General features: G+C 39.7%; 1 protein-coding gene across 1 annotated transcript in view; it reads right to left on the reverse strand.

The window, feature by feature from the left end:
• Positions 1–537: 537 nt before the first annotated feature.
• The window catches only part of LOC126251990 (anoctamin-7-like), a 120,077-nt gene continuing 97,464 nt past the window's right edge, over positions 538–23,150 (reverse strand). The window contains exons 12-14 of the mRNA XM_049952771.1: positions 19,384–19,608; positions 15,021–15,152; positions 538–1,380 (exon numbers count right to left, since the gene is read on the reverse strand). Of these exons, the coding sequence (XP_049808728.1) occupies positions 1,126–1,380; positions 15,021–15,152; positions 19,384–19,608 (612 nt within the window). The 3' untranslated portion in view covers positions 538–1,125. The remainder of the gene's footprint in view (positions 1,381–15,020; positions 15,153–19,383; positions 19,609–23,150) is intronic.

The following is a 23,150-nucleotide window of genomic DNA, read 5'->3' on the forward strand; positions in this document are numbered from 1 at the left end:
AACTTTCAGATTCAAATTCTTCCTTCTCTTAAATATCTGAATTTCCATTCAAGAATATCTTACTAAAGTATTTTGCTTATAACATATTTCCTGGCTTTATTTACAATTGACTTAAGAAATAAGGTACACATTTTAACAACAGCAATAACAATTAATATTATTATTTGCAATGAAAGACAGTTTTTATGACAGCACAAAATCCCCTTTTCATAAAGCATTGAATTAATTAAAAATATCTCTTCCAAGTAACTTTTTAAAAGACACTCATTGATGGCGTTTAATATATGTCAATAATTTAAATATTTTGTTTAAATTTTTTGTTACCAGTCATTATTCAGTGCTTATTATGTAAAGTATTATTGTGGAATGATAAATCACAGCTAAGCTTAAATAAATGTAACAACATTCGAAAATGTTATTGTACATATAGATATCTTCAGTAAATATATGATGACAGAGTTCTTTAATCTTCATTTGACGATAATTGTTCACAAACACCACATTCTGAACTTTATTATTTAACCAAGCATACCACTCTCTCATACATTTACAAAACAGATGCTCTACTCTCAGCCGACAATATAAAAATGGAGGGCAGTTTGTTTTAGGGCTTAGAAATAACAATAAAGCCACTTACTCATGGCTTTCAATAAATAAAAAATTCATAGTGCAGTATAAATATCCAGTCATGTGCAGCTATTAACACCTCTGCAGCAACTTCACCGACTGAAGTGGCCGAGGTCAAACTGACATGTACAGCACTATGTACATAACTTCCTTATCCAAAGGAACTTCTCTTTGGAGTATCCATCTATAAGAAATATGAAACTTTTACGTGACTTTCACACTGAACTTTTTTTGTTCCATAATTAGGAATGTCGATCACAGGACTATTTCCTGATTTAACATGAATTTATTGTACAAAATAGCAACAATATGGTGAAAAACAGAGGTGTGCCTCTGACACCATAACTCTGAATTGCATAATTTTGAACTTTACTTCCCGTATTTGTGCTTCTATGTTAGGTCATTCAAGACATAGTCTGGTCTTGGAAGCCTGTATTGCTTACGCTGGACCCTGCTTTTAAGGGCCCGACCCCCTCCTCAGAGAGTGGAAAGTTTTTGTCAGGTGCCATCTCCTGCATGAACTGGACTTACATCCATGTTGAGTGATGTGGAACTTTCTGGCTTCTGTAGTTGACTTTCTGGCTGTACGGCAGTTGTACATACTGACAGAGATGGTGCTGCTGGGAGAACTGGGGCAGTAGCTGCTAGGTGCTCCAGTTCAGCTGTCATGTCTCCAAGTTCTGCAGTCAAATCTAAAGCCATGCCTCCATTAGGCAGCAGCTCTTCCTCATCTTCATCCTTCCTTGCAGCAACCTATTCAAAAGCAAAAATTATTAGGCTCTTGCTTGAAATGGAAATCACAGTCATCTATAAATTTATTAGTTACTTAGACATGTCACACACACAGTCCATCTTCTCTTTAATAACTGGGGACTGACATACTTGCACTTAAACTAACTTACACACACACACACACACACACACACACACACACACACACACACACACACACACACACACACACACACAGAGTGTTGATGTTTTTATTTTTGATCTCTCTGATGATCAGCCTCTCATCTGCATTACCTAGGCTAAAGACAATATTAAATTTACATTACACACAGTTATTTATCAAATTTTTAATAAAATCATGAAGAGAGAAAATGGATGGCCACCACATACTTTCAAGAGGTGTAACTCATGTAATGTTGACAGCTTTTTCACAACAGGCAGGTCCTTCTTAGCATAGGGTTTAAGTGACCTATATTCCCAACTCCTTTTCCAACTTCCATGAATCCTTGCTTTTTTCCCCCCCTCAAAAAGGAACCTACTATACTGGTAGCTAGGAGTAATGTGTTCTATTAACAGTAATGAACTTATACCACCTGAAGATAAGTACTTATCAAACTTTCAGTTTTTGTGTAATTTTAATAGTTTTCTAAATTTAATTTTCAATTTTTACAAATAATTTAAAAACTATCAGTCATGTACTTTTGTGATGATAACAATGTAAGATCTTTTGGTAAATTAATGAAGATTAATGAATATTATCAGCTATGGCTGAGACAGAGTTGTTAATGTCTACAGAAGTTAAGTTATCAACAAAATACCTCTCTTTTTAAACAGATTTTTGAACATAAAGACTACAGCAGAGTCTAAAAAGTTAACATTATACCTATTCTAAATATATTCCATTTATTGGTTGTCTCCATTTTGATAAAACAAGAATAAATGAAATAAACGAAAAGAAGTGGTTTACATTAATTTGAAGAATGTTTTCTTTTTTTTTTTTCCTTGCTAACCCTGTCATTTGTGGTGTCACTATTTTTAATAATAATAATAATAATAATAATAATAATAATAATAATAATAATAATAATAACCACCATCATCATCACCATCTCCATAATGGCACAGCTGTGAAATTTATATATTCGTTATCACAAATATTTGGCTGTCTTCTGAGTGTTCGGATTTTGCTTCTATACTGATGTAAGAATGATAGGATGTCTCTTGCTTTCAAACATATTATCTGCCTGCCGCTCTCTCATTGGCTGCGTGCACAGCCCCTTTCATTCCCTACATACATTATGGTGAGCTTCAACAACAAAACATCATGAAACACTTCAGTATACAAATGATCACTGTTTAGGTTTTTACTGTCTCCTGAAGAAATGAATGCTATTGTTGAGTATGTATCCAATTTTAAAGTTAATTCAGATCCAGCTACAAATGGATTCAGGTGAACTGCATTTTGAACATGGTAGATGTTCCTAGAGCTAATGGCCTTGCCGCAGTGGTAGCACTGGTTCCAGTCAGATAACTGAAGTTTAGTGCTGTTGGGCTGGGCTAGCACTTGGATGGGTGACCATCTGGTCTGCTGAGTGCTGTTGACAAGTGGGTGCACTCAGCCCTTGTGAGGCAAACTGAGGAGCTACTTGATTGAGAAGTAGCAGCTCCGGTCTCGTAAACTGACATACGGCCGGCAGAACGGTGTGCTGACCACATGACCCTCCATATCTGCATCCAGTGATGCCTGTGGGCTGAGGATGACACTGTGACTGTTCAGTGCCATTGGGCCTTCCAAGGCCTGTTCAGACAGAGTTTAGTTTAGTTTAGTTGTTCCTAGAAAGCCAAAGGACACAGTATACATTCCCATGGTTGGCAACATGACGTAATTTCTGCCCACTCACTGCGCTCCTCCCAGCATACCACTAGTTCTCAGCCAAGCTGGTATCACTTCTCCCTCCACCCTTTCCGTAGCATTGTGCTTGAGCAACTGTGAAACATGGACTGCAATATCTTCTAGGATGCAAGTCACATGTAGCAACAGCAACTCGTATATAAATAAAAGATTGAATTCACGAGTCAGTCTGATTTTGGAACTTTCACTTGTCCTGTGATCTACTGACATCTGTTGGTACATTTTCCATGATGGGTGTTGCTGCTGTAATTTTTTATCACAACACTTATAGTCAGTTTAATATGAATGACTTTCTTTGTTAGCTATTTCATTCTCGATTAATTTTCCTTCTTTCATATAAATGTCACCATCAAGTTCTAAAGCTGGTTAAAAGCTGGAACATTTTTATCTGTATTCTAATACAAGAACAGTGACTGGATTTTCCATTTCAACCCACTTAGTAAATCATTACAGTCTCTCATAATCAAATAAAATATTGATCTGGGTTTGGAATCAAGTATATTTTTTTGAAGGGCAATATATCTGATTTTGAATGTTACTTTTACTTAAAAAGTGGCAGTAATGTTTGTATGTAGTAGTATTAGAACCTTTATTGCAAACCTGTTCAAATACAACAGCAGTTTAGTGCTTTTTACTAATGTTTTTCACTAAATTGTCAAATTTTAAGCAGAGCAGTAGTTGCTAGTTTATAGTTTCTAATGTATCCCTTGCACTAGTGCCATGTGAGCCAAACGTCATGTGGCTGTTCAAGCAACATCAATAGTGTATTGAGCACTTCAGCATATTGAGAAATCTTGAACAGGAACATTAAAACATGACAAATAACCAGTCCTCCAGCAGCTACTGAGCAGTACTGCAGCAAGGCAGTAGCAGTCAGTATGGGTTACAGCAGCACACTAGTCACTGATAGAGTACTATACTAATTTGGGGCCGCTCTGTACCATGGGCATGTTAAACTGCACTCTAAAAATAATTTTGTTTGCTCAGGGAAACAAAGCAATGCTTTCCAACACCGACATGTAGCATGAGAGATGCAATGAGCAGTATTAGTTTGAGTCAATTCTATCTATACACTGAAAATATAAAATAAATATGCCTGATGACTCTCAAGAGGGACTCCCAGTAGAGTGCCTGCATGCCACAGATGTATCTGGATATGATCTCTAAGACGACAAGGAACTTATCCTGTAACACTCTTTATCCTGACCACCAGATCCCTCTTTCCATTCTGTGACAGTATTGTCCAATATGACAAAGAAGTGTAGCCATTTAGCACTTGAGAGCTATAACTTGCATACCCAGCAGACAAATATGCTATCACAACCACATAGACAAATTTATAATTACATTTTTAATATCTAAGGATTCTGTGTTTTCCAGATCCAGATCAGTTTCACTATCATAAACCTTTCATGCTTGACAGACACATCTAATTACTGACACACACTATATGTAAGTAACCTAATACTACTTCTGTAATGTATAGAAAATGTTCTTATGTTAAAACAATGATATTTATACGTTTATTTGTTTGTCCTTTGAATCAGATACCACTGATGATGGGTTATACGCCTGAATACCAAACTGGCAGTTACATATTTTAGGCTGCAACTAAAGCAAGATGAAGCACTATCTTAAGAACTTAAGGTATTATTATGTGAGTGCATTTGAAATGTGAAATCACAGTTATACCTCCCAGAAAAGAAGAGGGTTGGGGAAGGGGGGGACGCAGACAGTCAAAACAGTAGGCTGCTTGAATGTGCTTGAAAACCATTTAGTTTGCATATAAAGTGTTCATTGAAAATGAGGTGATTAGAGGCAGATTATAAACTCAAGGATATGAAGTGGAATGGTCATACAGGCTCAGTCACAGGTAAGGCAGGCGGCAGCTTCAGTTCATTGCTGGGATACTGGGAAAATGACTGCTGCGAGGAAAGCACTTTTGATAAGCGAGAAATTTGTCAACATCTAACATAAAAATGTGTTAGAAAATCATTTCTTTAAGTATTTGTCTGGACTGTGGCCTTGTACAGGAGTGAAATATGGATGATTAGCATTTAAGCAAAGAAGAGAATAGAAGCTTTTGAAATGTGCTGCTACAGAAGAACAGGTTGGTGAATGGAGTAATTAATGAGGAGGGACTGAATTTAATTGGAGTGAAGAGAATTTTATGACACAACTTTGCTAAAAGAAAGGATCAGAGGATAGGACACATCATGAGACATCAAGGAATAGTCAATACGGCTCGAAGGGAACTCACTCAATTTTAGAGGTTTGTTTTTTAGAATTTAATGCTGAAATTAAAATTTACAGTAACTCAAAAGCCAAAATTTTTGAAAAGAAGTCCCTTTTCGCTTTCTGTCTGAAAAATTATAGCTATAGAAATAGTATGTTTTTAGGTTGGTTAGTACCTCCTTGTACACGTGGCAAGAGCAATCTATTAATGCTTATTTTCCCCAGGGCAGCATTTCAGGTGTTAAAGTGTGAACACATGGATACAGAATGGTCAGTCTATACAGACAGGTGTAGTTTATTTAGTGATGCTGTTACGGCCAAGCAGGAAACATCAGGTTGCAAAGTTTGTTATGTGTTTGTCGAAAGACTGCTTGATATGAATGGTGGGGGTGGTGGAGGAAACATTGAGATGTGTACATATTAAGGTACTAAAAATAAAAATATCTGTGCTTATACCTGTTACACTCTGGATATATATTAACAATTGATAATGGCTTAAATGCTACTTTCTCATATCTCTCTTAGGTATGTTAATGTACAAACTTGACTGTGGAATATCAATGAGACTTGATAACATCAAACTATCTTAACACTGTGAATCTCCAGTTAGTGTTGCCTTATGCTCTCAGGTTTACTAAAATGAGACAGGTTTCTCTCCACTGATTTACAGAACTTAGCAGAACTGTCATCAGTGTACTGATTTTTCTTTGAAAGCCTTAACTAATTTTGGATATTGTAAGGAAAAACCCACTCAAAAATCCTTACAACTAAATGGCTAACCTGTTCGTATAATTACATGGAGAGGTCCTCAGTGCTGGGATTGACTTTTTGCAACAGCCTGTATGACACTGTTTATTAAAAACCTAGATATCACACCCTGAAGCCATTCGCTCTGCAGTATGTCCTAGCTTACAAGTAAAAGGCACTCTAGAGCAGTGGTCATCAAATTATTATTATTATTTTTAAAAGAGCTAATACTGACATTGTAGAGCGACACGCGGGGCCGCATGGGAAAGATGGGAAAGAGGGTGGGCGGGGGAGGGGGGGGGATCGAGGGGTAGGGAGGAGAGGAAATGGCCACTCCAAGATATATTAAATTTTTACCGAACCATAGTTATTGATAGATGTTTGCCATTTACAAATTTTCAATCTCCAATTATTAAGGTATCACACCAAATACTTTTAAGTGAAAAAAAATGAATAAATATTGAAACTACATGCAATTTTCTGAAAGATTATATTGTAACCTGTTTTCCCTACCTAAGCAGGTACTGTGGCCAGAGCCATTGCAACAGGACCCAACGTATGTTTTTCTGATTTTTATGCACATTCTCTATTGTCAGAAAAAAAAGCCAAGTGGCTGTAGTAGACGTTTTCAATTGGACTTTTGTACTATGGGAAATTAATTAATTCAAAGTTGTCATGAAAGGACAGAATGCTGGATGACAGCTCTGCATATAAAAGCATTTATAAGTCAGTTTCATCTGTTATATTACGAGTGTCTTTTTGAATTAACTAACTTTTTTTGATGTGAGCACCTTGACCACTTTTCTCGATTGGCATTAGTGTTCCACAGAAGAAAATATCAAACTGAAATAAATGATAAAGAACTACATTTGTAGGCCAAACTAAGTGTTTAAACACTGATATTGTGAAAAAAATTCAAATCCTGTCACAGTCCTTTCAGTTATTTTTTACTTTTTATCAAAAGACTTCCATCATTAGTTCTCTTCATTTAATTGATTCAAATGTGATGTTTCTAGATGGAGAGAGTTATTGTTCAAGAAGAGGACCTCATTTTAATCAGAAAGGCTGATGAAGAGCATTTGTATGATGAGGTAAGCCTTTCCATAATATTATCTGTTAACTTTCAGGTTTTATTGCCCATTACTAACACAAAAACTTTGTTCTTTGCAGTGTACTGTTGGTGAAGAAGACATGGATGAACGTTTTAACCTATCCACTTTTCAAGCACCTCCATCGACGTACATTCATTACAATACAAAATAAAAGCAATTGCCTTCACTGAAGCCCGTTAATTATTCACTAAGAAGTATTCAACAAAGTGCTTTCTCTCTTTTACACAGAAAAGAATACTTGAGGAAATGGAAACAAGATGCCAAACAAGCTGTGTTTAATTGATACTGAATATTTGAAAATTTAAGGATGCTAGGACGTGCCATGAACAAGTGACAATGCATATACTGCAACGATGGGCAGTGCTACTGCTGTTACATATTTATCAGAAAACTTTTCATTCTTTGCATGTGGGAACTAGGAAAAGAATTTTAAAATAAAACACAGAATACGTTAGACAGAAAAGTGACTAAATTCGTTAATGCAAATAATGTAGCAACACTTTAAGAAACTGTAGAAACAGGCAGAACAATTCAGAATACAAATAGTGCAGATAATGGGCAATTACAATCCAAACCTTGCTCTTAATACTGATCACATGGGTTGCAATTATGTATCAACATATCACCGAACACTGGAGTTTTGGGCCAAAAACAGTTTTGGGCCAAAAACAGTTTTGGGCCAAAAACAGTTTTGGGCCAAAAACAGTTTTGGGCCAAAAACAGTTTTGGGCCAAAAACAGTTTTGGGCCAAAAACAGTTTTGGGCCAAAAACAGTTTTGGGCCAAAAACAGTTTTGGGCCAAAAACAGTTTTGGGCCAAAAACAGTTTTGGGCCAAAAACAGTTTTGGGCCAAAAACAGTTTTGGGCCAAAAACAGTTTTGGGCCAAAAACAGTTTTGGGCCAAAAACAGTTTTGGGCCAAAAACAGTTTTGGGCCAAAAACAGTTTTTGGGCCAAAAACAGTTTTTGGGCCAAAAACAGTTTTTGGGCCAAAAACAGTTTTTGGGCCAAAAACAGTTTTTGGGCCAAAAACAGTTTTTGGGCCAAAAACAGTTTTTGGGCCAAAAACAGTTTTGGGCCAAAAACAGTTTTTGGGCCAAAAACAGTTTTGGGCCAAAAACAGTTTTGGGCCAAAAACAGTTTTGGGCCAAAAACAGTTTTGGGCCAAAAACAGTTTTGGGCCAAAAACAGTTTTGGGCCAAAAACAGTTTTGGGCCAAAAACAGTTTTGGGCCAAAAGAGAAATTTGACGAAAACTACACATTCATATACAGTGGAATATGCTTTGACATTTGTCAAAGAATAGCTGCCACATGTGTTCTTATGTACGTAGAAAGTCGCAAAAAAATGTGGACCTACGGTTTCTAAAGATGGTTGGTTGTTTGGGGAAGCAGACCAGACAGCGAGGTCATCGGTCTCATCGAATTAGGGAAGGATGGGGAAGGAAGTCGGCCGTGCCCTTTCAGAGGAACCATCCCGGCATGTGCCTGGAGTGATTTAGGGAAATCACGGAAAACCTAAATCAGAATGGCCAGATGCGGGATTGAACCGTCGTCCTCCCGAATGCGAGTCCAGTTTCTAAAGAAATTGAACATTTGGAATTAGAATACAGAAATACTGTTGTCACCTGAAAATCAGGAAAATTAACAAAAGAACTGTACAGACAATATTTGCAATCTGTCATGAAACTGTACATCAAAGAAAATGACACTTTGTACTAGACGATTCATGGAGTGGTCAGATGGACAACAAATTATACGATGACATATTTGTGATCAGTGTTGGAAAGCCTTCATTCTATGATCAGTGTTGGAAAAGCTATAAGCACTGTGAAAATTATTCATCTAAAGTGTACTTCCTCCTGTCAGTCATGTGACATACATTTTTACCATCAGGTGAAAAAATATTGTAAAAAAACTTAAGAGGATACTTTAATTACTTCAAGATAAGCATGAAATTGCTAAATTTGAAAACATAATCAAGATACATTTAATTGTTCATTGGATTATGTGTGCATCAGGCTTTTTAAACATGCTAAGGTGTGACTGATATGGATTGAAGTCAGGTAATGAAAAGACAATATTTCGTAATATCAATAAAGTGTACTTCTCATTGAATTTGATGAAGAAACAATGTGAATGTAGAAAGCTGACTTTTATATTTTGTCTGTTGTGAGAGAACAATCTGTGTTTTAAACATTTATTTGAATACTAACACCTGAAAAACTGTACATCTCTCAACAAAAAATAAATCTGTCAACTGTCCAGCCATTTTCAGATGAGCGTCCGCCAGTGGAGACTGCTAGTTCACTGTGTTAGCTTTATATCAAAAAATTGGCACGGAAACGCTAGCGCATTGGCAGCAGTCACAGGAGCATCTTCTATCAAAACCTGCACCCTCTGCAAGTGCTGTCCCATCTGTGGTGAGCAGTTGCATGCGTAAAGGCGATACTACATGTCCGCCCTCTGTCCGAATATGTGCTTGCATTGCTGGAAACAAACGTTGGATGTTGCCAGACGTTTCATTATGAATAATTTTTTTTTTTTTTTTTTTTTTTTTTTTTTTTTTTTTTTTTCCAGAAGAAATTAGAGTGATCACTGGGTCTGAAGCCTTGTCTAGTTGAAAGCTGCCATCATGATTTATAAGATTTTGTGCTAGACGTATTTCCACAAACTCTTTAATTACTGAATCCCAAAAAGATTTCACCAGGGCCAAGATTTTTGTGGCAGAATAATCCATAGTGTGTCCTGTGGTAATACAATGCACAGCCATGGCCAACTTATTGGGCTGCGAAGGGCAAGTGTGGCACACATGTACAATGCACCTTTCACTTACTATGTGTATCTTCTTACCTATGTACACTTTGCACACTGACAAAGAATTTTGTAAATCCTGACCATCCACAGACCCAGATCATCCTTTACTGAATGAAGAAGGGCACTAATCTTTACCAGTGGCTGAAAGATTACTTTAAGTTGATGTTTCCTTAGGATCCTGCGTACTTCAGATGGAAAGTTGCTGACTTACGGAAGGAACACCCTGGACTTGAACAGCGCCTTATCTTCCTGATGTTGTGGGTGATAACTTTTCCTCCATCTTAGCACAGTACTAATCCGATATGGACAGTAACCATTATCTTTGAACCCTGACTGTAGATGTTCTTGCTCTTTTGTAAGACTGCCTCCATTAGAAACAACATGAGCCCAGTGCACCAACGTTCTAAGGATGCTGGTAATTTGTGAATGGTGATGGCAGCTCGACACTTTCAGATATAGGTCCATATGTGTGAGCATTGGTAGATAGAATGCCCTAAGAGCCCATCCTCTCTCCTTATAACAAACATGGTAAGCAACCACTCTTCTCTGTTTCCATCATAAACTGGATGATGATTTAAATTGAGTTTAGATGTTGCAAGAAGCGTGATAGTTCTTGTTCGTCGTGGGGCTACACTATAAAAGTGTCATCTACATACCACCAGAAGGCTCTCAGCTTAAGTTCTGCTGAATCAAGTGCCCTTTCCTCAACATCTTCCATAAAAAAAGTTTGCTACTGGAGAGGAGAGAGGATTGCCCAGGCAACACTGTCAGTCTGCTCAAAATATTTGTTGTTGAATAAAATGTGCATTGAGGAAACAACATGATTAAAAAGTGATGAGATATTGGCCTTGAACGTATTGCTGATGAGTGACAAAGAGTCCTTAAGAGGAAACTTAGTGGAAAGAGAGAAAACATTGAAGCTCACTAGTAAGTCAGTTTGACTCGGTTGAAGGGATTTCAGTTTATTAATAAAGTCAGCAAAGTTGCATGCACTTCCCCACAAAAAGTTGCATTAGAGAGGCGAAATGTATTGCCAAATTTTATGGGCAGGGGGGGGGGGCATCGTATTACTGACAATCAGCCATAAAGGAACCTATTTTTTATGAATCTTCGGAAGATCATGTAGCCTGTGTGGCATAGAACTATGAGGTCTTAATCTTTTGACCACTTCTTGTGGAACAGAAGAAGAATCCAGCAGTGCTGATGTTTTCCTTTCCATTTTCCATGTGGAGTCTTTGTCAAGCTTCTGATACATTGGTTCACTCAGCCTTCTGTTCATAAACCTCACGTGGAAACAGCATAGTGGTGTTTCCCTTATCGGCTGGTACAACCACCATGTGAGCAGCTTCTTGTAGCTTTTGTAGTATGGGCCTTTCAATGGCAGAAATGTTGCTCATTTGCAGTGGAGCTTTTGTAGGTGCATGACATTTTTCATGTCTTCATAGTTCTGTGCCACCCAGGTTATATAGTCTTCTGAATATTCATAAAAAAGAGGTTCCATTACAGCTGATCATGGGTAGTATTGATGCCCCCATTTATGATTTAGCAATATATCTCATCTCTCTACTGAGACCTTTTGTGAGGAAGTGTGGGCATCATGTCCGCACCTCTGCTGACTTTATCAATAGACTGAAATCACTTCAACTCAGTGAAACTGACTTACTAGTGAGCTTTGATGTCATCTCACTTTTGACTAAGGTTTCTCTTATGGACTCCTTGTCACTCATCAGCAATAAGTTCATGGTCAACGTAATAGCACTTATTCCATCATGTACTTTCCTCAACCTACTTTTTATTTAACAACAAATACGAAGTGCATTCAAGTTCTAAGGCCTCCGATTTTTTTTCTCTGGACTGGAAAGAGATAGAAACATGCGCATTGTTTTAAAATGAGGCCACGTTCATTGTCAATACGTCCCAGAGATGGCAGATGGCATTTTACCGCCAGTGGCGAGAATGAGAACTGTTTTAAATACTTAAAATGGCGACGTTTTCCTTACTTGAACAGCGTGCAATCATTTGTTTTCTGAATTTGCGTGGTGTGAAACCAATTGAAATTCATCGACAGTTGAAGGAGACATGTGGTGATGGAGTTATGGATGTGTCGAAAGTGTGTTCGTGGGTGCGACAGTTTAATGAAGGCAGAACATTGTGTGACAACAAACCGAAACAACCTCGGGCTCGCTCAAGCCGGTCTGACGACATGATCGAGAAAGTGTAGTCAATTGTTGAGGCTTTCGTGGCCACTTGTTGACAAACTGCCTATTGGCTTCTGTCTCGGGTTCTTCGGCCGAAGTTCATCTAATGATTTTTCTGACGTTTCGCCAGCACGAGTGGCTGGCATTGTCAAAGCTTCACCCTCCATTGCCGGTGGTGAACTGGAGCCGAGCTCGCGGGCGCAGGCTATATGTACCTGGCGCGCCAACGTCCGAGGGCTTCTCCGCGGTCATTTCCGGTGCGGTTCTCCTCTTGCTACCTGTGACGGTCGTTCGCTGCAGTACGGGAAGCCAGGATCCGTTGACCTTAAGGCTTTCCTCTTTCTTGTTCAAACTGTTCGCGTGTTTTTGTATTTCTACAGCTTCTCTGAACAAGCGCGTGTGATAGTGCTTCTCTACAGCCAGAACTTCCGTGTCGGCGAATTTTATTACATGTAATAAAATTCAGTGGGTGGAGGAAATGTGACCAACCACATCAAGAAGATAAGGAGACTTCAAGTCCAGGGCTTTCCTTCTGTAAGTCAGCAACCTTTCATCGAAAGTAGGTGGGATCCTAAGGAAATATCAGCTTAGAGTAATTTATTGGCCACCGGTGAAGATTAGTATCTTTCTCGGTTAGGTAAAAGACAATCTGGGTCTGCAGAAGGCCAGATTAACAAAAACCCTTGTCAGTGTGGCAAAGTGTATGTATGTCAGACAGTATGCACAGCAAATGGAAGGTGCGTTGAACATGAGCACCACACTTGCCTTTTGTAGCCCAGTAAGTTGGACACAGCTGAACACTGTATTACCTAGGGACACTATGGATTATTCTGCTACAAAAATTATGGCCTGGTGAGATCTTTTTCAGATTCAGTAATTAAAGAGTTTGTGGAAATACATCTATCACTAAATCTTATAAATCATGATGGCAACTTTCAACTGGACAAGGCTTGGGACCCGGTGATCTCTCTAATTTCCTCCGAGAGAAAATATTTTATTCATAATTAAACATTTGGCAACATCTGATGTTTGCCTCTAGTGATGTGAGCGCACAATCTGACAGTGGGTGAATGTGTAGTATCACCTTTATGCATGCACTTGCATGCCACAGATAGAACAGTATTTGCTGAGGGCATGGGTTTCGATAGAGGATGCTCCTGTGATGGCTGCCAATGTACGTTCCCAAGCCAATATTTTATATAAAGCCAATATTGTGAACTAACAGTCTCCAGTGGCAGACACTCACCTGAAGATGGCTGGACAGTTGGCACCCGGAATTTTGTGGCAAGAAGTCTATATGATTTGGCTGCAATCTCGAAACCTCATAGAATAAAAAACTTAATACAATGGTTAAAATGAATTGGCAAAGGATTAGAAAATTTAAATCATTACCTCAAAACCAAATACAGTAATTGAAGAAAATTAATGGTGGAAGTCATTCTGATAAAAATAAAAAATTGAAGGATTTGAATCCACCACCTTCAATTTACCAGTCTAGTACGCTATCCATTACACTATGAACTTAGTCAAAAATGTGGCAGTATTATGATGCCTAGAGCAGCAGGCTGTTTTTTTTTTTGCATTTACTTGTAAGCGTGGGTCTGCCATGGTGAGTGGCTTCAACTGTCATACCTAGGATCCTAACCTACACCATCATAAAATGGTTGCAAAAAGTCGATCTCATCATCGGAGACCTCTATTTGTTAGCTACCTATTTAAAATTATTTTGTTGTGAGAACATATTGACATGAAACTTTCCTGGCAGATTAAAACTGTGTGCCAGACCGAGACTCAAACTTGGGACCTTTGCCTTTCGCGTGCAAGTGCTATACCATCTGAGCTATCCAAGCACGACTCTCACCCCATCCTCACAGCTTTACTTCTGCCAGTACCTTGTCTCCTACCTTCCAAACGGGAGACGGGGACAGGGTGAGAGCCGTGCTTGGGTAGCTCAGATGGTAGAGCACTTGCCCGTGAAAGGCATAGGTCCTGAGTTTGAGTTTTGGTCCGTGCACACAGTTTTAACCTGCCAGGAAAGTTTCATATCAGCACACACTCCGCTGCAGAGTGAAAATCTCATTCTGGAAACATACTGACACTTAAAGAAATTTACTTCAAAATGTACTAATTTTGTATACCCATAATATTTCTGTATCATTTAATACTCCTGGAATGTTTTCAGTTCCATTCCACAGTTAATGTGGTTTTGTCCTGTCTACTGGCAACTCACATCATGAGCTCCATCTCACTGTGCATTTTGCAATGGCAACACAGGCTATGGGCTCTGCAAGGGGCAGAGTTAGAAACAATCTTTGAGAAGGACTGCATGGAGGGATGGGGGTGAGAATAGTCAAAAGAAATAGAGGAGGACTGTTAAAATAGTTTTAGATTAGAGTTAGAGAAAGGAAGACAGCGAAAGAAAGCGAAAGAAAGCGATTTTTGCTGTGCAAATTTGCATCAGTTATTGCCTTTTAGGTATTACAAGCTGTGAAGTAATTTTAAATATTTAATTCATATAATTTTTACATTTCATAGAATTAATTGCTGTGTGTGTGATGGCTTGTGACTAGCAGAGATGATTTGCATTTCCTCATACACTGCTATACATAAGAATAAATTAAAAACAATATCACTGCACTAAACCTTGAGGATTGTTTCAGAGTCCTGAAGTGCCTGCTTTGCTAAATAACGTTCCCTCTTTATCTTCAGTTCAAGACTTTCTGGTATGTCAGGTACCAAGATGTCAATCAGTCGGCAGATGCCGAAGACAACATGCTGAAAGCACAGATAAAATTCCTTTAGTATTAATATCTTATTAAAACGTGGTGTTGTTCATGAAACTTAAACTGCAGAATCAGTAATACAGCCTTAGAGTGAAGTGGTACTGTACAGTTTAAATTCTGCACAAAATTAATAGTCAAATTAACAAGCTAATTTAATAGAAAGGCACTACCAAATTATGTACTTTCTCTTAAGTAGTTCCAAAAATAGAGTGTGCTACAGATTTCACTCTCACTCACACTGTCTTATGCTGTACAACTGCGAGTCACAGATCTCCAAAGTGGAGTCTATTAAATCAAACTATCCTAATGTTTCAAATTAGAACACAATCTCAGAAATGTTTTGGGAACAAAATGTTGTTCATCTTCTTGTGTGATGTTAGCTAGATGAGGAAATCTGTGACGTTTCCTCATACATCTTCATCTGAAGACAGTAGCTACATTCCACTTTATTTTTTATTATATTACATATGTCAGAAATTTCTGCTAAAGTAACAGAGCTATATGGTGAGTGAGAGAGAGAGAGAGAGAGAGAGAGAGAGAGAGAGAGAGAGAGAGAGAGAGAGAGAGAGACAGAGTTCATAGCAGAGAGATAACAAATGATATGGCACTGAAACCATCAGATTTTAAGCAATTGTGGTACCGAATTGCAGAATGGTTGTCAGCTGCCACAGACAAAGCAACAATATAATTTTTTGTAGTGGCTTCCTTTCAAATGTGCTGGAAGCTGTGAATCTTCACACAGAAGTAAATTTAAACATTTTGGATGTACAACCATGTGGAAATTCAACAAAAAGTTTCTGATCTCTCTCTCTCTCTCTCTCTCTCTCTCTCTCTCTCTCTCTCTCTCTCTCTCTCTCTCTCTGCGTGTGTGTGCGTGTGTGCGTGTGTGCGCGTGTGCGCGCGTGTTCGCGCTTTTTTATTCTATAATTCTGACTCTTGCACAACTTGGCCATGGTCACAATTATATGCTTTGATAATAAAAAAAAATATCTTTAGAAATGATCTTACAATTTTACAATTCTAGAAGAAGATTCCACAATACACTTGAAACAGTTGACCCTTCCTGTTACGATACTAAATGGCGCATAGGAACAATTGATTGTGTGGCTCCATACAAGATCAAATTTGCTTATTTGCACCATTATGGGCATGATCAAATGCATGCACAAGTAGTTGTGATACTGCTGGAACAGGCACCTGTGCATTGTCCACTGTGATGCAGCAGTTACAATTGGTGCCTGGAGACATGCAGTTTCCAGGTTTTATTAACTTGGTATTTGTGTGCCCCTGAAAAATTGTAGGGTATTCTTTAAATGTGTTCTACAGATGACTCAAGTTTTGGCATGGCTGTAACTACAAACAATAAAACTGTTACCTGCATGGTTCATAACCTAAATAATGGGATAAAAATTGCACTCCTCTCGAGATTATGTTCAGTGCAAACATTTACTTTTAGTGTGAAGAAATTAATCATGTGTTACAGGATATGGGAATTTTTCTGAATCAGTGTACTTTGGATTTTGTGGAAGAAGGACAATTCCAGTAATTAACAATAAATTTTATTAACAATAAGTACTTCTTGTCATTTAAAGCCTTTATTAGCTAAATCATAATCCAATTCTTAAGGAAATTTTAAATAATTATTGGACTATATCAATAAATTATGTGGATTTATTATTTACGATTAATCAATAATAGTTGATGTGGAATACTCACTAGAGTAATTTCTTATACAATATCTCTGCCAACAATTAAAAACAAATTGACAAAAATGGTGTTATTGACTTTCAGACAATTATCTTTACAAACTAGTCCTCCCAGTGTGTCTGATTGGAGCACTTAAAATGAAATTCTTGGGGCAAAGGGGAGGGGGGAGGACCGGTTTCTTACACCAGATGAGATAACAAAATAAATGAAAATATGTTTAAGGAACTTGAAATAGCACACATCATACACTATTATCTGTTCTGTTGTGCTCAAACTGCTTCCAGCCCAAGTGGCTTGTAGAACATGTCAATTTGCTAAGTTTTAAGAGTTCTTCTTTCTGGAAATGTAATCACTGCAATTATCACTCATGTCTACCTATTTGTTACAAATAAATGTTGTGGTACTCTGTATATAATGATAATTTGTGACACGATTTCAACATATACTCTGACAGGAGAGACATGCCACTTTAATTCCACATGTCAAGTTTCACTTGTTCATTGGGCCTCTTGGCCTGTTATGGTCTCATTCAGAAGTTCTTTGGCCATTTTTTCATCTTGCACTGTAAGGTAGCATAGCACGGGTTTTGGCATCCACCTGAGGTCATTCGCTGTAGGTGTTTCCTATGGTTGTTTTGGTGGTTGTGTACCAAATGTGCCATGCGTTCCACTTTAAGTTCCTTCAACACATTTTCATTTCTTTTGTGATCCCATTTAGTGTGAAAGCTTTGGACTAGGGAATGCTTCATTACATCATTAACAACTCCCTTTATTTTGTATACCTGGCAGTTTTTTCTGTTAGGTCTGTTTCTTCCAGAAAGGACAGTTTGTAGTGTAAATAAGTGGAAGTGTTCACTCTTTCCAGAATTCTATTTTTGAAATTGATCTTATTTTGTACTGGGTATTTTGCATAGAAGGCCACAATTTTTGCTTTTTTGGTGTTCATGCCCTTGCTATATATCTCAGATATAATATGTAAATTGTGTACAAAACACTGCAGGTCATTCTCTGAAGATACTGTAAGAGGCAAATCATCAGCAAAAAGTAAAGCACCCAACTACGGGTCCCTATTCATTTGAATGAAGCCAACTGGCATTTGTCTTTACTGTCAGACAATTTTATCCATACAAATAATGAACAAGAATGGCGACTACCAACATCCTTGTTGTACTCTAACATGGATCCTGTACCACTTTGATAATCTGTCAATATTCTCGATACAGATTAAATTTGTTCTGTACATTTTGTATATACGAGTGTTTGAAAAAGAACTTAGTCTTAAGTATAAATTTAATGGGGAAATTAATGAAAAATTACATCAATGAGTACATATTATGAAAGAGAATTCCTTCAGGCTTTGTTTAATGTTCAACATGGGATCCATTTGTTGCCTTGCACACATCGAGACGAAATTCCACTTCTCGTCACATATTCACCAACATTTCAGTTGCAACTGTTCCAAATGCCGCAACAATTCTTTCCCATAAATGATTGATGTCTCTGATCTTTTCACTATACACAACATTTTTTTATGTGACCCCAAACGAAAAAGTCCAGTGGGGTTAATTCTGGGATTCGTGGTGACCAAGGTATTGGGCCAGCTCTGCCTATCCACCTTCCTGGAAAGCGAGTGTCAAGAGCTGCACACACATGGTTACTGTAATGAGGTGGGGGGCCGTCTTGTTGGAAAAACACAAGCCCCTTTTTCACCTCAATATCGTCCATTTAGGGAAAGATGTACTCTTGTCAGTTTGTCACAGTAAACAGCCCCGTTTATTGTCTTTTCTACAAAAATTAAAGGACCAATCACATGATCTTCCATCAAACCGCACCAGACATTGACTTTGCGAGCGTCACATTGATGCTGAATAACTTCATGTAGATCTTTCCAGTATTTTTACATAAATTCTGTCAAAAGGTTTGGGCCCAGTCATTGTTTATGTTACAGTGACTTATCTTTAACAAACAAATATAATATTTCATGTTTAATTAGGTTGGTTTGGCCACGGTGGTGAGACTAATCAGTTACTACCATTCACGTATCATAATAACTAAAGTTATTGGCCTCTAAAATGTTGTAAACAGCTGCTAGTACCATCTCTGATTCTTTTGGGAATGTTATTGTGAGGATGAGGTTAGAGAGACATCACTAACTCTGGATAGAATGCATCAACATACTCTGACAAAAAGTCAGATTTAAGATTTTTATATGCAATGATAATTGTTATTTTTAAAAAGCTTAATACTTTAAAACTGTTCAGTGAGGACTGGAATAGTTTCTGATGACAGTTTATAGAGTCTTAGCATTATTAGAGTAAACATTTACAGTTTCAGTAACAGCACAATACTGAAGCAGCAGTTCAACATACAATTTCTAAAGGTATGGTGGCTGGAACTTCCCCCTGCCAACTGATGACACAATTCTAATAAGAATAGTAATTGTCTGAGAACAACATATGACTACTGTTATAAATAAAGAGATGGAACTGAAGATAACACAAAGCATGGGTGAAATACCTCAAAAATGATGACAAAGGCAAACCGCACAGCAAGCAGTCTCCAAAAAAATGGTGTGTGACTACCAGTCTCATCTCTGAATCCACGATAACGGCACTGTTCAGTTGTATTCCCCTTTGGAGCATATGCCAATGTGAAATTCACGTATCCAGTCAGATCCCAATCATACTCGTACTGATACAATAATTTGGGTAAAAATTCTGAAGTGAAAGCAATGAGGAAACCCTGTAACAAACAAAATTAGAATTATTGAGTGCCTCATTAGTGGTGTAATATTGTTACAACTTGGCGTTTATTATTTATTGCATTAATGAAATTCTTATTTTTTTTCTTAAATTAATATTTCAACATAATCTTAATGTGATGCCATTGAATACAATTGATTTCAGTGAATGACAGAACATAATTAACTTCAACTGCAACTCCTGTTCATTAAAAAATAATATAATTAGAATGAGATCTAAATATACACATAGATCCATGTGCATACCTCATTCCAAAATAAATTTCACATATAGCCATCAGTCCACAAACAGAAACTTTGTTCACCACAAGCTTGCTTTCTTATAAACTTTGCACTTAATGCAGATGACAGATACAAGTGTGCAAATGCCTGTAGTCACAGACAATAACTGGCACTACTTCAGATGAACCATGTAATAATGATTAAAAATTTAAGTTTTAATGGACTTTTATAATGATATCTTTCTGCATAACTACAAAACAGGTAAAGAAGGAAAAAATGTTTGAGATTTGATGGTCATAATGATCATGAAAATGTTAGAGCCTGTGATAAGGTGTATGTACAGCAAATATGTAAGAACCTAAGAATTACAGGGATGAGAAAAGTACCAAGTTGCATAGGAGCAGAAAAGTACCAAGTTGTATTGAGGCAAGTGGTAATTACGACAATGAAATAAAGTGAATGAAGTAAGAAAACTATAAGGAGGCGGCAAGACTTCTGAGACAAGCATACTCCAGTAGGGATCTTGGAAACTGTTTATACGAAAGGAGGGTTTAACAAACAAATGCTTTGTGGTGATGACACTTTTTAGTGTTTCTTAATTTTTTATTTTGTTTAAGGCACCCCCCCCCCCCCACCACCCACACACACACACACGTACACATTATCCACCAGTAACAAACTGTAATGGTAATGAGCAACCTTCAAATTAATAAATTAAAATTTGATTTTTTGTTATAGTCACAATATGTTTCTCAGTGTATTGTCACAAATATCAGAGCATTAAATATGATGAATTTGCTATCTCATGTTTAAGAAAGTTTCTCACAGTAGTATTCTGAACATTGCTTCAGCAAAAGTTATCACAGAGCTCTTTGTACTAAAATACTGAAGGATTTACATATTTTACTTGAACCTTCTCATATGATGAAGTACACCCCACAAACAGATTTAGAAGTTGTCAATGCAGAACTTTTCACCTAATTCAGAAGGTAGTAAAGTCAAACAAAATGCAACATTACTGTAAGATGGTAGTGTTAGTTGTAAATCTCTCATTTATTTCAAGCAGTAGGACACACAACTTCATTCTTGCTGTTAGTAGTGCTCAGATGAGTAATTATTCTGATGATACTAATTTACTGAAACTTATAATGTGTAAACAAAGTACCATCTTAGTATGAGCAAACATATTACATTATTGTTGTAGTCTGCATATTGAGATTAGGCATCTGCCTGTCCCATCTCCAAAAAGTGTTTGTTCAACATTTCATTTGTCAACATACATCTCTCATTTCTTTGGAGCTCTAGCTCAGAATTTTATAGGATACATGGTGTTTTCATTTATCTCTGTATTCAATTATTTTCCTAATTAATAGTATATGCATTCAACTGAAACATTTTCATTTCTAATTAAATCCCTTCCTGTGCAACCATTCACTCCCCTCAAAAATCTCCATTCTGCCCCATACGTTTTGCTCCTATCTTTCTTTTTTGTGTGTGTGTCCGCATCATGACTCCATGGGGCATTAATGGTATCACCATAGTTATACACAACTTGAGTTTTTAATCTTTCTGGGTTTTGTATTGAATTGTTCTGTTCGTTATTCCAAATACTCCTTCAAATATGTGCAGCTTTTCATTTGTATCATTATCAGGGATCTCATGTCACAGTCCAATTATTTAAAATGTGACATCTGATCAATGCATTATTTTAATAACTATTTTCATCATAGTAAATTATCTTAAAAGGCCCCAACTTTCATCTTATGTAGTGACATTTTAAGTTAAACAGAGGAAAATCCAGGATGGAATAATGACAGTATTAAGAAAAGGCTAGATTGCTACTCACTGCACATAGGATACATTAAGTTGTAGACAGGCATATACACATATACACTGAGGCCTGACTGTGAGCAACCTGTGGGTGGTGGGGTAAGGCCGACGGTGGGGGGGAGTGGCGAACGACGACGGTGGGGGGGAGTGGCGAACGACGACGGTGGGGCGGAGGGGCGGAGGACGACGGTGGGGCGGAGTGGCGGAGGACGACGGTGGGGCGGAGTGGCGGAGGACGACGGTGGGGCGGAGTGGCGGAGGACGACGGTGGGGCGGAGTGGCGGAGGACGACGGTGGGGCGGAGTGGCGGAGGACGACGGTGGGGCGGAGTGGCGGAGGACGACGGTGGGGCGGAGTGGCGGAGGACGACGGTGGGGCGGAGTGGCGGAGGACGACGGTGGGGCGGAGTGGCGGAGGACGACGGTGGGGCGGAGTGGCGGAGGACGACGGTGGGGCGGAGTGGCGGAGGACGACGGTGGGGCGGAGTGGCGGAGGACGACGGTGGGGCGGAGTGGCGGAGGACGACGGTGGGGCGGAGTGGCGGAGGACGACGGTGGGGCGGAGTGGCGGAGGACGACGGTGGGGCGGAGTGGCGGAGGACGACGGTGGGGCGGAGTGGCGGAGGACGACGGTGGGGCGGAGTGGCGGAGGACGACGGTGGGGCGGAGTGGCGGAGGACGACGGTGGGGCGGAGTGGCGGAGGACGACGGTGGGGCGGAGTGGCGGAGGACGACGGTGGGGCGGAGTGGCGAACGACGACGGTGGGGCGGAGTGGCGAACGACGACGGTGGGGCGGAGGGGCGGAGGACGAAGGTGGGGCGGAGTGGCGGAGGACGACGGTGGGGCGGAGTGGCGGAGGACGACGGTGGGGCGGAGTGGCGGAGGACGACGGTGGGGCGGAGTGGCGGAGGACGACGGTGGGGCGGAGTGGCGGAGGACGACGGTGGGGCGGAGTGGCGGAGGACGACGGTGGGGCGGAGTGGCGGAGGACGACGGTGGGGCGGAGTGGCGGAGGACGACGGTGGGGCGGAGTGGCGGAGGACGACGGTGGGGCGGAGTGGCGGAGGACGACGGTGGGGCGGAGTGGCGGAGGACGACGGTGGGGCGGAGTGGCGGAGGACGACGGTGGGGCGGAGTGGCGGAGGACGACGGTGGGGCGGAGTGGCGGAGGACGACGGTGGGGCGGAGTGGCGGAGGACGACGGTGGGGCGGAGTGGCGGAGGACGACGGTGGGGCGGAGTGGCGGAGGACGACGGTGGGGCGGAGTGGCGGAGGACGACGGTGGGGCGGAGTGGCGGAGGACGACGGTGGGGCGGAGTGGCGGAGGACGACGGTGGGGCGGAGTGGCGGAGGACGACGGTGGGGCGGAGTGGCGGAGGACGACGGTGGGGCGGAGTGGCGGAGGACGACGGTGGGGCGGAGTGGCGGAGGACGACGGTGGGGCGGAGTGGCGGAGGACGACGGTGGGGCG

The sequence above is a fragment of the Schistocerca nitens genome, chromosome 4 (assembly GCF_023898315.1).
Source record: "Schistocerca nitens isolate TAMUIC-IGC-003100 chromosome 4, iqSchNite1.1, whole genome shotgun sequence".
In the NCBI taxonomy this organism is placed as follows: Eukaryota; Metazoa; Arthropoda; class Insecta; order Orthoptera; family Acrididae; genus Schistocerca; species Schistocerca nitens.